The sequence below is a fragment of the Myotis nattereri genome, assembly GCF_964212035.1.
Source record: "Myotis nattereri genome assembly, chromosome: X".
Lineage (NCBI taxonomy): Eukaryota > Metazoa > Chordata > Mammalia > Chiroptera > Vespertilionidae > Myotis > Myotis nattereri.
The window spans coordinates 37,100,079-37,115,574 of NC_138078.1; the positions used below are offsets into that span (position 1 = coordinate 37,100,079).

Genomic DNA, 15,496 nt, shown 5'->3' on the forward strand with positions numbered 1-15,496 from the left:
TAATGCTGAATCCGATTTGCTAGAATTTTGTTGAGAATTTTAACATATGTGTTCATCAAGGTTATTGGCTTGTAGTTCTCTTTTTATGTGGTGTCTTTATCTGGATTTGGGATGAGGGTAATGGTGGCTTCATAGAAATAGCTTGGAAGTGTGCCTTCCTCTTGAATTTTTTCCATTAATGTGAGGAGGATTGGTTTTAGTTCTTTGAATGGTTGGTAGAACTCCCCTGTCAAGCTTTCTCGACCAGGGCTTTTGTTTTCTGGAAGATTTTTCATTGCTGCTTCAATTTACTCGGTAGTTATCAGCCTATTCAGGTTTTTTTATTTTTCTTGATTGAGTTTTGTGAGCTTATATTTTTTAAAGAATATGTCCATTTCATCTACGTTGTCCATTTTGTTGGAATAGAGTTGTTCATAGTATTTTTTCATAATCATTTGTATTTCTGTGGGATTGGTTGTTACTTCACCTCTTTCATTTCTGATTTTTTTTTTTTTTGGGTCCTCTCTCTTTGCTTCTTGGTGAGCCTGGCTAGAGGTTCATCAATGTTGTTTATCCTTTCAAAGAACCAGCTCTTGGTTTTGTTGATATTTGTAGTGTGTGTTTTTTTTTTTGTTTTGTTTTTTTTTGGTCTCTATGTCATTTCCTTCCTTCTGCTTATGCTGGGCTTTTCTTGTTGCTCTCTTTCTAACTTTTTGAGTTGTAGGGTTAGATAATTCATTACCATTGTTTCTTGTTTTATTGAGATAGGCCTGTAGAGCTATGAACTTCCTTCTCAAGACTGCTTTCACTGTGTCCCATAGATTTTGGATTGTTGTGTTTTCATTTTCATTTGTTGCCATGATGCTTTTGATTTCTTTGATAACCCAATCATTGTTTAATAGAATGCTATTTACCCTCCAGGTGTTTGATTTTTTTATTGTTTTTATTGTGGTTGATGTCTACTTTTATGCCATTGTGATCTGAGAAGATGCTTGATATGATTTCTGTCTTCTTGAATTTGAAGAGTCTTTGCCTGTGTTCCAATATGTGGTCTGTCTTTGAAAATGACCCATGTGCATTTGAGAAGAATGTATATTCTGTGGCTTTGGGGTGAAATGTTCTGAAGATGTCAATTAATTCCATCTGATCTAGTGAGTTATTTAGGACTGCTGTTTCTTTGTTCATTTTTTGTTTAGAGTATTTGTCCAGTGGTATTAGTGGGGTATTAAAGTCCCCTACTATGACTGTATTGTGTCATTCTCTCCTTTGATATTCTCCAGAAGTTTTTTATGTATTTGGGTGCTCCTGAATTGGGTGCATATATGTTTACCAGAGTTATAGCCTCCTGTTGTATCAGTCCCATTAGTATTATGAAGTTGCCTTCCTTATCTCTTGTTACGGCCTTCACTTTGAGGTCTAATTTGTCAGATATAAGTATTGCTACCCCAGCTCTTCTTTTTCATTTCCGTTCACCTGAAAACCTTTTTCCATCCCTTCACCATCGGTCTGTGTGAGTCCTTCATTCTGAGGTGGGTTTCCTGTAGACAGCAGATATATGGGTCCTATTTTCGTACCCACTCAGGTACCCTATGTCTTTTGATTGGGGCATTTAATCCACTTACATTTAAAGTTATTATTGATAGGTACTTGTTTGTCGCCATTTTTATTCTTTATGCCTGTGTTCCTTCTTCCCTTCCTATTTCTTCTTTTTACAACAGACCCTTTAGCTTTTCTTGCATTGGTTTGGTGGTAATAAACTTCCTTAGTCCTTTCTTGTCTGTGAAGGTCCTTATTTCACTCTCAACTTTGATTGATAGCCTTGCAGGGTACAGTATTCTTGGATTCAGACCCTTCCTTTGTACAACTTTGTATATTTTCTTCCATTCCCTTCTGGCCTGATGTGTTTCTGTTGAGAAATCATTCCTTAGTCTGATGGGGGATCCTCTGTAGGTAACTTTCTCTCTCTGGCAGCCTTTGAGATTCTTACTTTGTCGTTGGTGTTTGCCAATTTAATCATAATATGTCTTGGTTTCGGTCTTTTGGGGTTCATCTTGTTTGGGACTCTGTGAACTTCTTGTACTTATGTGACTTTTTTCTTCCCCATATCAGGGAAGTTTTTTGTCATTATTTCTTCAAACAGGTTTTCTATTCCGTGCTCAGTTTCCTCTCCTTCTGGTACCCCTATTATGTGGATGTTGTTTAGTTTCGTGTTGTCCCAAAATTCCCTTAGGCTCTCCTCCTCTTTTTTAAGTTTTCTTTTTTTTCTAGATGCTGTTCTGCTTGGGTATTTTTTCCTAACTTGTCTTCTAACTCACTGATGCGGTCCTCCACTTCTTCTAGTCTACTGTTGATGCTCTCTATTGAGTTCTTTATTGCAGCAATGTCATTTTCATTGCTTCTTGGTTCTTCTTCATTTCCTCTTGGTTCTTACACATATTATTGAATTTGTCTTCCATCCTTTTTAGCGACTTTATGACCATTTCTCTGAATTCTTTCTGTGACATTTTGCTTGCCTCCATTTCATTTACTTCCTTTTCTGTTGATGCCTCCTTTTCTTTCACATGTGGGCTGTTTCTTGTCTCCCCATGATCACGCCTGTCTGGATGTCTGGTTATGGAGCTCTCTCTCTCCTATGTTGACTTAAAGGCACATAATACACCACAACAATACACAGCGCACAGGTCACCAAATACAAATGAATTCACAATACTAATAACCTCAAATAAAGGTGACCACCAGAAAAAAGAGAGTTAGGGGATATAAAATAGTATATAAATATATCATAAATGGGAAAAAAATTAAGAAAGAAAAGAAAAAAGAAGGGGGGGGGGGACAATATATGTATATGGGGAGAAAGCTCCAATAAAAAACCAAATAATCCAAAAAATGCAAACAACAAACACCCAGAGATGAATGCAAAGTACAAATAACAACTAATCCAAAATATGTAAACTACAGACCCTCAAACAACAAACATCCAGATGAATCTGAGGAAGCAGAGTTTGTTTCCAGAAGGTAAGTTTAAGGAATTGAATGAATGCGGAAATAGGGACAATTCACTATAGAGGAGGTAGGAAGCGTATGAATGTATAAGAAGAAAAGTAAAAAAAAACCTAAATACAAAAAAAGACAAAAATATATATATATGTGTTAAGGTTTGTGTGTGTGTATACACACACACACACACACACACATATACATACACATATATAAAAGAAAACTAATATATATATATATATATATATATATATATATATATATATATACGAGTGGCCCAGTGCATGAAATTCGTGCACAGGGGTGGTGTCCCTCAGCCCTGCCTGCACCATCTCCAACCTGGGACCCCTTGGGGGTTGTTCGACTGCTGGTTTAGGATCATGTCCGACTGCCAGTTTAGGACCAATCCCAGGGATTGGGCCTAACCAGCAGTCAGACATCCCTCTCGCAATCCGGGACTGCTGGCTCCTAACCACTCACCTGCCTGCCAGCCTACTCGCCCCCAACTGCCCCACCTTGCTGGCCTGATCATCCGCAACTGCACCTCCCACCAGCCTGATCACCCCCAACAGCCCCCACGCCGACCTGCTCACCCTCAACTTCCCCCCCACCAGCCTGATCGCCAACTGTTCCCCCTTGCTAGCCTGCTCGCCCCCAACTGGTCCCCCCAGCCGGCCTGATAACCCCCAACTGCCCTCCCCTAATGGCCTGATTACCCCTAACCGCCTCTGCCTCGGCCCTGCCACCATGGCTTTGTCTGGAAGGACATCTGGAAGGTATCCCAGTCTAATTAGAATATTGCCCTTTTATTTGTATAGAGAGAGGTACACAGGTGGAGGCTGACTTATCTGCCCTGAAGGGATCCCGGATCAGGGTGGGAGTCCCCTTGGCGGGCCGGGGCTGGCCTGGGCAATGGGCCTGGGTTAGTTTGCAGGCCTGCCATGCCCCCATCGGGGTGGGTTTCCCCACTGAAGGCCATGGCCAGCCTGAGTGAGTGGCTCAGGGCCATTTTCAGGCTGGCCACGCCCCCATTGGGGTTAGGGTCCCCGCTGGGGGCGGGACGGGCCTGGGCGAGGGGCTGATGGCTGTTTGCAGGCTGGACACGCCCCCATCGGTGTGAGGGTCCCCGCTGGGGGGCGTGGCCATCCTGGGCGAGGGGCTGAGGGCCTTTTGCAGGCTGGCTCCGACCCCATGATGTGAGGGTCCCTGCGGTGGGCAAAAGCAGCCTGGGCCAGGGGCTGAGGGCTGTTTCCAGGCTGGCCATAACCCCTAGAGGGTGGTGGTCCCTTCTGGGGGGCATGGCCATCCTGGGTGAGGGGCTGATGGCCTTTTGCAGGCTGACCATGCCCCCAGTAGGTTTAGGTTCCCTGCTGAGGGCAGGGTGGGCCTGGACAAGGGGCTGATAGCCGTTTTCAGGCTGTCCACGCCCTCATCAGGGTGAGGGTTTCTGCTTGGGGGTGTGGCCAGCCTTGGTGAGGGGCTGAGGGCCGTTTGCAGGCTTGCCACACCTCTTCAGGGTGGGGGGCCCTGCTAGGGGATGTGGGCGGCCTGGATGAGGGGCTGATGGCCATTTGCAGGCTGGCCACACCTCCATTGTCGTAAGGGTCCTTGCGGTGGGCCTGGTCAGCCTGGGCGAGGGGCTGGGGGCCGTTTGGGGGTGGTTTGTAGGCCAGCCAAGCCCCCTGCTTTATCCAGAATGACGTCTAGAAGGTCTCTGGAAGGTCTCCTGGTCTAATTAGCATATTACTCTTTTATTAGTATAGATGTGTGTATCTATCTATCTATCTATGTATTCCTTTACTATTTAATCTATCTACTTCTCTATGTTTTCCTTTACTATTGGAAAAGGAGAGTAGAGAGTAGCTAGGCCTGAGTTTGTGATTTTAATTAGTTAAGCTATTAGTAGAAGAAGAGAACAAGCGAGGAAAGGAATAACAGAAGCAAAAAAAACAACAGCAACAACAAAAGAAAAAAACCCAAAAAACAAATACAAGCAATAAAAACCAAGCTAATCAAGAATCAAACATTAACAAGACAAAAAGAAAGAAAAACGCAAATGATTTAAAATAAAGAAAAAAGAAAACAAAACAAAAGGGAAGTAGAAGAAAATCTGGATAGTGAAGAAAGGTAAGAGAAAAGTGTGTGTGTGCTTGGAGCAGTGGAGCAGAATTTAGATATATGAGTAAGATCAATTTTTAACAGGGAGTAAAAAGAAAGGATAAAGAAAAACTAAAGCAGGAACAGGGTAAGAGAAACAGGGCAAAAGGGGAACGTGAGGAAGAGTGTTGGTATAAAGCAAAAATTGAGATAGAGTAAAATAATGCTACAGGAAAAATAAAAATAGAATATAGAACACTAATCCTAAAATAAAATAAAATAAAATAAAATAAAATAAAACGTTTTTAAAAAGGTAAAATAATAGTAGTAATAATAGTTATTAAAAACAAAACAATAAAAAAGGTAAAATCAGGTGAGAAAGAAAAATAGTTTCTCAAGTAAAAGATAAAAAATAAAAATGTGAAGTAGTGAAGGTCATTCACTTCCTCGACCTTTCTGTTTGTCAGGTCTGTTTCCTGTCAGGTAGACAGCCCAGTATTAGAGTTCCCTGCGCTCCACAGCGTCATATGTCACAATCCTTTTTTCAAGCAGTTGGGAGCTCTTTGTTTCTTAGTCTGCCTTTACTTGCATTCACACAAGAGTCAATTTTTGATACAACCCCTGGGTGGCAGTGTTTCTGTATTGATATCCGGTGCTAAAAGGCTCCTCCCCTACCCAGCCTTTAGATGGCTTTCCCTACTGCACTTAATGCTGGGTTAGAGGGGTGGACTGCCCTAGAGCTGTCTTTCTGTTTGTTTCTCCGCACTCTGTTCTCCAGGTTAAACAAAAACAGCTTTCCCCTGCAGTCTCAGCAATGTTTTTTAATTGGAAGATCCTATGTACTGGGCTTAGTAATCAGAAGCAAGGATTTAAAAAAGAAAAAGAAAAAAGCCACAGGATGCGCGCAGACTCGCGTCTTCCCCTGGCACTCTGCAGCTGGCGCACTGGCAGAACTCCAGACTGCCCTCCTGTGCCCAGCCCTGCCGTGGGTTAATTTCTATAGTCTCCTTCTGCCCACAGCCCTGTGGACCCCCTTCCACATTCGAGGGCTACACTTACCCCAACAGCGAGCATTTTGTGGGGCGCTATCTTCCTTTGAGACTCTGGTTCCCACTGCGTGCATTTCACGCACATTTTGCAAGTGTTTCTCCCTTCAGCCTGGACCCCAGATCTCACCTCTCCCTAGGGCCTAGGCCAGTGATGGGGAACCCTTTGAGCTCGGCGTGTCGACATTTTGAAAAGCCCTAGCTTAACTCTGGTGCCGTGTCACATATAGAAATTTTTTAATATTTGCAACCATAGTAAAACAAAGATTTATATTTTTGATATTTATTTTATATATTTAAATGCCATTTAACAAAGAAAAATCAACCAAAAAAAATGAGTTCACGTGTCACCTCTGACACGCGTGACATAGGTTCGCCATCACTGGTTAGGCAATAGCTAACCTTTCCATCTACGGATTTCTCACCAGCTGTGTTTAATTTGTCAATTCTAGGTAGATATTAATCGATTTAGCTGTTCCTTCTCTCTGCTCTGTGAGAAGGCACAGGGGTCGTCTGCATACTCATGCCACTTTGTCTCCTCCTGGACAGACTTTCTAGGTGCCCGCAGTCGGAGAAGCTGGAGTCTTGGTATTCCTGGGTTTGCAGCTGAGGTAGCTGGTCCCTGGGGGTTGTGGTTGTAGGGTCCTGGGAGGTATCTGAGGATCTCCCAGGTTGAAGTTAAGGCTGGGCTTCAGATCACTGCCACTCTCCCCTTCAAGATGGCACAGTCTCTGTGCAGAGCCGGCCGCTACGGGAGAGATTTCACCAGCATTAGAGGCTGCCCGGCTAGGGGAGCCCGGTCTGGCAGTCCCCAACAATTCCTTGGAATATAGCTATCCCTCCCTCACAAATAGATACACTCCCCACACATACACTTTCTCTCCTTTTGTTCTCTCACTCACACACTATCTTGCAGGCTGCTGTTCTGTCAACAGCCATCTTAGAATCCAGGACACTTGGATTTCTATTCCCCATTCTACCACTAATTAACTTTGGCACCTTAAAATATTTACAACCATGGACCTCAGTATATGTAGCTATAAAATGTAAGGCTTGGAACCAATGATATGAAAATGCCTTTTACTTCTGAAAAATCTTCAGATTTATTCACCCAACATTTGCTGAACACCTTGTGTTTAAAGTATTGTGTGAGGTGCTGAGGATAGTCAAATATATGCAAAACATTCTAACAGAAACAGAAAGGGATCTGGTTGAACACACTTAGTTACCTACATTTTCATAACCTGCTAATGAGCAGTTCGAATTTAAATGGGCATATCCACTTTGGAAAGGCAATTTGGTAATATCTGCAGTCTGTTTTTAACATAACAGCTAGAGTAATCCTGTTAAAATTGTCAGATCATGCAACGTTTTTGCTCAAAATCTTCTAGTTGCTCCACATCTCCCTAAAAATAAAAACCAAATTCTTTACAATTGCCTGTAATATCCTATGGGATCTGCCCCTCCCTGCTTCTCTGACCGTATCTGCTGTTACTGCTTGGCACTCTATCAGGCACTTGACTTCCTTGTTAATTCTCAAACACACCAAGTACATTTCTTTCTCAAAGCTGTTCCTCTTTCAGTTTCCTTTGCCTGAATGTTCTTCCTCCATCTAGCAGATATCCTCATTGCCAACTCCCCACCTTCTTCAGTTCTTTGTCTTTTTCTAAATGAGGTCTTCCTAACCATCCAACTTAAAAGTACATCAAGAGCATACCCACCATTCCCTATACGCCCCACATCCCTGCTTTATTTTTCTTCATAGTGCTTATCACCTAATATACCATACAATTTTTAAAACTTTTTATTTGCTCCCCTTCATGTGCACACTCTAGAACAGTGATTCTCAACCTTCTGGCCCTTTAAATGCAGTTCCTCATGTTGTGACCCAACCATAAAATTGTTTTCGTTGCTACTTCATAACTGTAATGTTGCTACTGTTATGAATCATAATGTAAATATCTGATATGCAGCATGGTTTTAGGCGACCCCTGTGAAAGGGTCGTTCGACCGCCAAAGGGGTCACGACCCACAGGTTGAGAACCACTGCTCTAGAATGTAAGCTTAAAGAAGGCAAGGATAGCCCTGGCCAGGTAGCTCAGTTCATTAGAGCATTGTTCCTATGCACCAAGATTGTGGGTTCAATCTCTGGTCAGGGCTCATAAAAGAATCAAGCAATGAATGCATAAATAAGTGGAACAACAAATTGGTATTTCTCTCTCTCTCCCACCCTTTTCCCCTATTCTTCTCTTCCCCCTTCCTCTCTCTCTAAAAATCAATTTTAAAAAAGGCAGGAATTTTTATCATTTTTGTTCATTGACACATTCCTAGCACTTAAAGTGATATCTGGCATAAAATAGTTCTCAATATTTGTTGAAGTAATCAAAGTATATGAAAATACATGTAACTTATAAGCTAGTACTTTTACTTCCAAATATATACACAAACCCGTGTGTATGTACAAAGATATTTATACATGAGAATGTTCATGGCACCATTATCTATAACTGGGACAAATTAGGGGGGGCATCTAAATGTCCAGCAATTAATGGATAAATGAAACAGAATGTATTTCTATACTGTAGTATCACACATGAGTGACCGTGAATGAACTAGATCTCAACAGAATTAGATCTTACAAGTTTGAATAAGAAAAGTAAGTTGCAGAATAGTATGTATAGTATAATACTATTAAGTAAATTTTAAAAACACAAATAATGCTATGTTAGATATAAAGTAAAAACAACAAAATGTAAGTGCACATAATATTCAGTCTGTTGTTTCTGAACTTTTCCTGCATTTTAGGATACCCCAATAAAATCAATAAAAAGGAAAAAATAAATAAAAATTAATAAGTGAATGAAAGAGAACAAGAGAAACTAAAGCCCAACAGCAAGATTAGTGAGTTGCTTAAAATCATACACCTTGTTAATGATAATGCTGGAACTATATCTTAGAACTCCCACCAGTAAGTCCAAAATATTTTTTAACAACTAAGTAAAAAACAAGAGTTGTTTTGATTAATGACACTCTATTTCCTGAGAACTCCTGTACTGTAGTAAATATCTCACTATACTTATATTTTATTCATCTGTAAATATTTTTAAAGAGTAATCCTTAATATAAAAGTTGTGTCAACTAGCAGAAAGAACAATTATAATTAATATAAAATTCAAATCTATTACACTTCAAATATAAGCAAAGTGGGTTAGAAAAGAGCTTTATAGCCCTTTTTGGCGTGGCTAAATGGTTGAGCATTGACCTATGAACCAGGAGGTCATGGTTTGATTCCCAGTCATGGCACATGCCCCGGGTTGCAGACTCCATCCCCAGTCTGGGGCATGCAAGAGGCAGCTGATCAATGATTTTCTTTCATCATTGATGTTTCTATCTCTCTCTCACTATTCCTCCTTCTCTGAAATCAATAAAATATTTTCTAAAAGAAATTAAAGAGCTTTATATATTGGTTCACTTTCTTAAAGAGAGCTACATTACCCAGGTTTCAAATTATATGTGAATATCACTACATAAATGCCGGAAGCCGGTCCATCCTTGCTGCTTGACACAGTCGCTGCAGGGAAGAAACATCTGCACAGCATATGTTTCAAGGGACCTGACTTATATGGCATTACTGTTCTTAATATGTTTGCTCCCCTTCTTAGAGCTATGTGTTTTAACCAAGGTCACCTTCCCGAGAAAGGTTGTTTCCCCAGGTGAAGATTTTTCCCTGGAGTTAGGGAGGGAATAAAACCCCTTAACTAAGTGGCAGGTGGACAATTAATCACTTTAACTACGAACAATCACGCTTAAGCTACATAATCTTTATTTAGGATAATCTCCTTCAGTTACTTCCTTGTAGCTTAATAGAACAATAGAGCAACCTTGGAATGGAGATAAGAAACGCCATTACCTTTGGAATAGAATTGATAGGATTAAAATCAACTGGTATAAATTCAGATGTAACAAGACAATAAACACAGAACCTGGCTGAAGAACCTAGCTACAGAACCTGGCTGGAGAACCTGGCTATGATGATCAACTGAATGCTGTCTCCGTGCCTTTCCTTCTTCTTCGCCGACTCCGTCCACACCTATGGGAACCCCTGGACCTGCTGGGGCCCCATCACCATTTATCCCCTCTATGCCCTCTTCCACCTCCACACACCCTCCTCCCCGCCACAGCCACCACACTATTGTTCATGCCCATGAGTTCTCTCTTTTTTTCTTTTTTGCTCAAACCCTCCATCCTTTCCAACATTCTACCTCTCACCCACCCCCACCCCCCAACCAGAGTTGTCTGCCTGCTCTCTCTGAGTCTGCCTCTATTTTGCTTTGTAGTTCAGTTTGTTCATTAAATTCCACATATGAGTGAAATCATATGGTACTTGTCATTCTCTGACTGGCTTATTTCACTTAGCATAATCTTCTCTAGTGCCATCCATGCTGATATTTTTAATATAACCTCATAGTTTAAGGCTTTATTATTTAACATTATTCTGAAATAAATCTTTTTGAAATCAGCTCCCCCTGGTGGTAAAAAATATTTTTAAATAAGTTTTTATTTTAAAAATTGCAGACCAGTTTCCCCTTTTTAAGCAAAATCAAAAACAGAAACCACCCCGAAAGCAATTGTCATTAAAATGCAAATTCTCATATTCTTATTCTAGAGCCAAGTGGATATGCTGCTTCAAGAAATGGCAGATGAAGCTGGGTAAGAAATTATTCAGGGGATTTAGTTATTCTTGATTTAATATGTCAGTCCTAAAATTATGTAGTGTGGATAAAAAATATTTGTCATTGCCACCAATGGTGGAGTTAGGGTTTTCACCCTAGAAGTTAGTGTTGGAAGGGCCTTTGAAATATCCATCTCTTTGCCATGCTCATAAGAATGTGACTTTGTTCAGATCATCCTAGTATTTTCATAAAATCTCTAGCAATGCATTCATTTATTTTGTAATAAGAAATGGAGGAAGGTAATTGAGAGAGGCAGGAGTGTTCAAACATTTTCTCAGTACCTTCTGTATGTATCAGATACAGCAAATATTTGGATTCTTTTTACAAAAATTGTCTTTGGATTCTTTTTACAAAAACAGTTCTTTGTTAAGCCCAGTTTGAGTCCTGCAGACTGAGCGAGACGTGCAAAATGTCCAAGGGTTTTAAAAGATGGCAGCACCTGAGGATATTTTTTCCCATTGATTTTTAGAGTGGAAGGGAGGGGGAGAGACAGAGAGAGAAACATCCTTGTGAAAGAGACACATTGATTGGTTGTCTTCCGTATACACCCAGACTGGGGCCAAGGATTGAGTCTGCTATGGAGATACGTCACCTTGACTGAAATAGAACCTGCAACCCTTCAGTCTGTGCGCTAGCACTCTAACCACTGAGCCAGTCCTGCTAGGGTGATCATATATATATTTTTAAATAAGTAATTGACACCCTGTGTCATACTGTTAATAGAAATAGTATATTTATTAATAGACTGTTTATTTCAGGACCTTTATGTTTGAGGGGAATGACTTGCCCATGATAATGTCTGTGCTATAGAAGTCATGTTATATCAGTATTCTCTAGTATATAACAGTCAAACCTCAGTTCTCAAACATCTTCCATCTCGAACAGTTTGGTTCTTGACCAAGTTGTTCATGAAAAAAATGTCTTGTTTGTCGTACAAAATTTCAAAAGTTCGGTTCTCGACCTGACAGCCCTTTCATGCAGATACCTGTATGATCAGTCATGTGTCTCTCGGGCAACAAACAAAGGAGAGAATGTGCAAGTATGAGTCAGTTTACTGCTAAACCTTGCATTGTTAAGATCTCAGGAAATTGTGCTGTGAATATCTTCTTTTTTTGTCTTTGCTTTTGTTACTGCTTATTGTTAAATGTGTACAGTAAGTCCTCATGGGTCCTAAGAAGGTTAGTGATAGCAGCAAAGTGAAAAGGAAAGTTGTGAAAACAATGTTAGAGCTTAAAAAAGAAAACTAATGGCATAGTATGATAGAGTATCTGATCTGGCTACCAAGTATGGCATTGTGAAATCGATAATTAGCACAATTTTAAAACAAAGCAGCCATCAAGAGTGCTGATGTTGTTATGGGTGTGGAAGTACTCACGAAAAAATGATCACAGGCAATTGAGAACGGTTAAAACGGGGAATCATTTGGGGGTCTGGAACAGATGAATTCAACTTACGTTATTTTTAATGGGGAAAAATGATTCCGTTTTTGAACAAATCACTTCTCGAACAGACTTCTGGAATAAATGAAGTTCAAGAACCAAGGTTCCACTGTATTTAGTTCAAGAGACAATTGTAGGTAAAGAATAATTTTTTTCCCAATAATAAAGATGAAAACTGGGTGATACTGAAGTTTTATACTTTATCCTCAAAGGTAGAATAATAAATTAAAATATGATTTATGTACTCTATCCTTTTCTCCTGGAAAGGGAAGAATTGAAGACACCTAGAAAATAGAGTTGATGAATATTATTTTAATGTGTAAGCTAATACTTGATTAGAATGAACAGTTAAGTTTATCAGCTCTTTAAATAACTAATATGTCAATAGTGACTTAAAACCCAGGTTAATAAATCAGATTTGTCATATTTGAGAATAGGACTGGCAAGTAGGTTGTACACTGTTTTGCTTTGTTTCCTGATGTAGGTGATTTTTGTTAAGTAGTTAAGAGACCAAAGCATTGTGTATCAGAAGACTCCATCTTAGTAACATGAAGCTAAGGACTTACTTCTGTTCTTACTAAAAACGAAATAAGAAGATTGGGCTTGAAAGTACAGCAAATGTCTTATAAAATGAATATTGCTACATTACAGCCTTGCTGACCCTTAGTGGAAATCAAGTTTATTAGATAACTTTTTGAGAAGATTTAGAACAGGATTTCTCAACCTTGACACTATTGACATTTTGGGATACATAATCCTTGGGGCTGTCCAATGCATTGTAGTATGTTCAGAAACATCTCTGGCCTCTACCCATAAGATAACATCCCTACCCCATTGTGACAATAAAAAATGCATCCAGGCATTGTCGAATGTTTCTGGGGACAGGTGGGTGGAGGGAAGGTTGAGGGCCAAAATCAAGAGAAATTACTTATGTCAATAATGGATGGTGACTGGAGCAGTAGAAATAGGTAGAATCACTCATGTAGAAATACTGATGCCCATCTTTAAAGATATTTAAGTATCCGAATTCTGTTTGTGTGTGATTCCCTCAACAAAATTTTAGTATAGCATATCTTTACCTTTTAAGTAACAATCTGTCTATAGACTCTCCTAATGACTTTTAAAGTTACTGAGTTCTCTGTAGTGCTTTGAAACTGAAGTTGGCATACACTGATGTAGATACAAGCAGAAAGGCTAGCTCAGCCGTGGGCAAACTACGGCCCGCGGGCCGGATCCGGCCTGTTTGAAATGAATAAAACTAAAAAAAAAAAAAAAAGACCTTACCCTTTTATGTAATGATGTTTACTCTGAATTTATATTTGTTCACACAAACACTCCATCCATGCTTTTGTTCCGGCCCTCCAGTCCAGTTTAAGAACCCATTGTGGCCCTCGAGTCAAAAAGTTTGCCCACCCCTGGGCTAGCTTATACCTTACAGGAGTAGGTACAATGTAGATTAACATCACAGGCCTTGGAGGCAGAAAATCCTGGGTTCAGATCCTATTAGTAGGGTGGATCTTGGGCAAGTGAACTTAATTTTTTTTAAACTTCAGTTGTATGAGATGGATGCAAATAATGATTCCTGCCAAGGGTAGCTCAGGAGCTAGAATACTGAACTTGAAGTTAACTCAAATGTTAGATATGGATCTTGAGGCTACATTTATCTAACCTGTTTTATCTTTTTTGGCATATTAAATTTCTTTTATAATAGGAGTCATATGGTAACCTCAGTAAATTGAATACATTGTATGATTTTTATTTTGGTCTTTTGTTCGGATGACCAATCATTTTCCTGCCTTTTATTAGCTTTTCTATTAACATGCATAGAATTTAACCAGTATTATCTTATTTAAATCAAAGTAAAATGCTAGGTGGAATATTCAGATTTGCAATAATTCTGTTTTATTTTATAATTATATAAGGAGTAAAATGCCTATATTAACATCTATTTATGCTAATTATTTTAAAATTGTAGCCTTGATCTAAATATGGAACTACCACAGGGTCAGACAGGATCTGTTGGCACCAGTGTTGCTTCCATGGAACAGGTAGGAGTTGTATTTTGTCTTGATTTAGTATGAACTTGATGTGTGAATTAAATAGATATTGTATATATCTTTATATATAAGTAATATATATATTTTTTATAAAGAGTGCTTTCTACTATAATATGACATCATCATAAATTAGCAAACTGTGTTTAGCCTTTACTCCTCAATGATGGACATTTTCTCTTTGCATGCACATTTCATTTAAAGATTGAATTTGCTTCCCTTCATAGCTTCTGTTTTATTTAGTTCTCCATTTATTCTGAAATGTTTTTAAAATTATATTCTCAATGTTATTTTTGTGTGAATTTTTAGACAATATTTTAATCTTATTTAAAATATAAGCTATTTAAAATATTCGTGATTTATATTTATCGCAGCCTTCTAACTTTTAAATTTTAACTTTCTTCAGGATGAACTATCACAGAGACTTGCTCGTCTACGTGATCAAGTGTAATTTAAAGAACTGGTGCTTTAGTTTACTTCACCTGCTTCTGAAAAATTTCATGTGTATATATAGATAAGTTGCACTCCAGTTACACTAAGAACACCATATGTTACAGAATGCTTAAATGCTATTTATTTATAATGCTTTCTTTTGCCATGTTGTACTTTCTAATACTTTAAGAAATTCCAGAGAGTTTCCACCTTGACATATTTTATAATTTTGTATATTATATTGTAAAATGTGAAGGACATTTTTTTAGATGACTTTGACCAAGCTGGCATTAATTTGTTGTATATGAAACATCCTTTTTAAAAATTGCATCAAAAATCTGGTAACAAAGTACTACAAAAGAAAGTATAGAATAAAGATTTTGGTTTCTTTTAATTCAAAGTTGTTTTAAATCTCTGCATTCACATGTGATGCATAATAGTAAAAGCAGGGAAACCAAGTTTACTTAACATGCTTACAAGCCAAAAATACCTTATTTAGTGTCATATGATGGGCAATGCTATTTTTTTAAGAAATCATGTTTTATTTTTGGAGAGAGAGGAATGGAGAGGGAGAGAGGAGAAACATCAATATGAGAGTGGAACATCCATTGGTAGCCTCCTGCATGTGCCCTGACCAGGAATCGGTTAAACAGCCTTTTGGTGCATGGAAAGATGCCCAACCGAGCCACACTGGCCAGGGAGACAAAGCTATTTTTTTT

The 15,496-nt window shown here is 39.2% G+C and overlaps 1 protein-coding gene across 1 annotated transcript in view; it reads left to right on the top strand.

The window, feature by feature from the left end:
* Positions 1 to 15,171, top strand: part of LOC308510754 (charged multivesicular body protein 1B2) — a 53,627-nt gene extending 38,456 nt beyond the window's left edge. Inside the window, exons 6-8 of the mRNA XM_081080784.1 lie at positions 10,786 to 10,829; positions 14,267 to 14,339; positions 14,752 to 15,171. Of these exons, the coding sequence (XP_080936910.1) occupies positions 10,786 to 10,829; positions 14,267 to 14,339; positions 14,752 to 14,796 (162 nt within the window). The 3' untranslated portion in view covers positions 14,797 to 15,171. The remainder of the gene's footprint in view (positions 1 to 10,785; positions 10,830 to 14,266; positions 14,340 to 14,751) is intronic.
* The last annotated feature ends 325 nt before the right edge of the window (positions 15,172 to 15,496 follow it).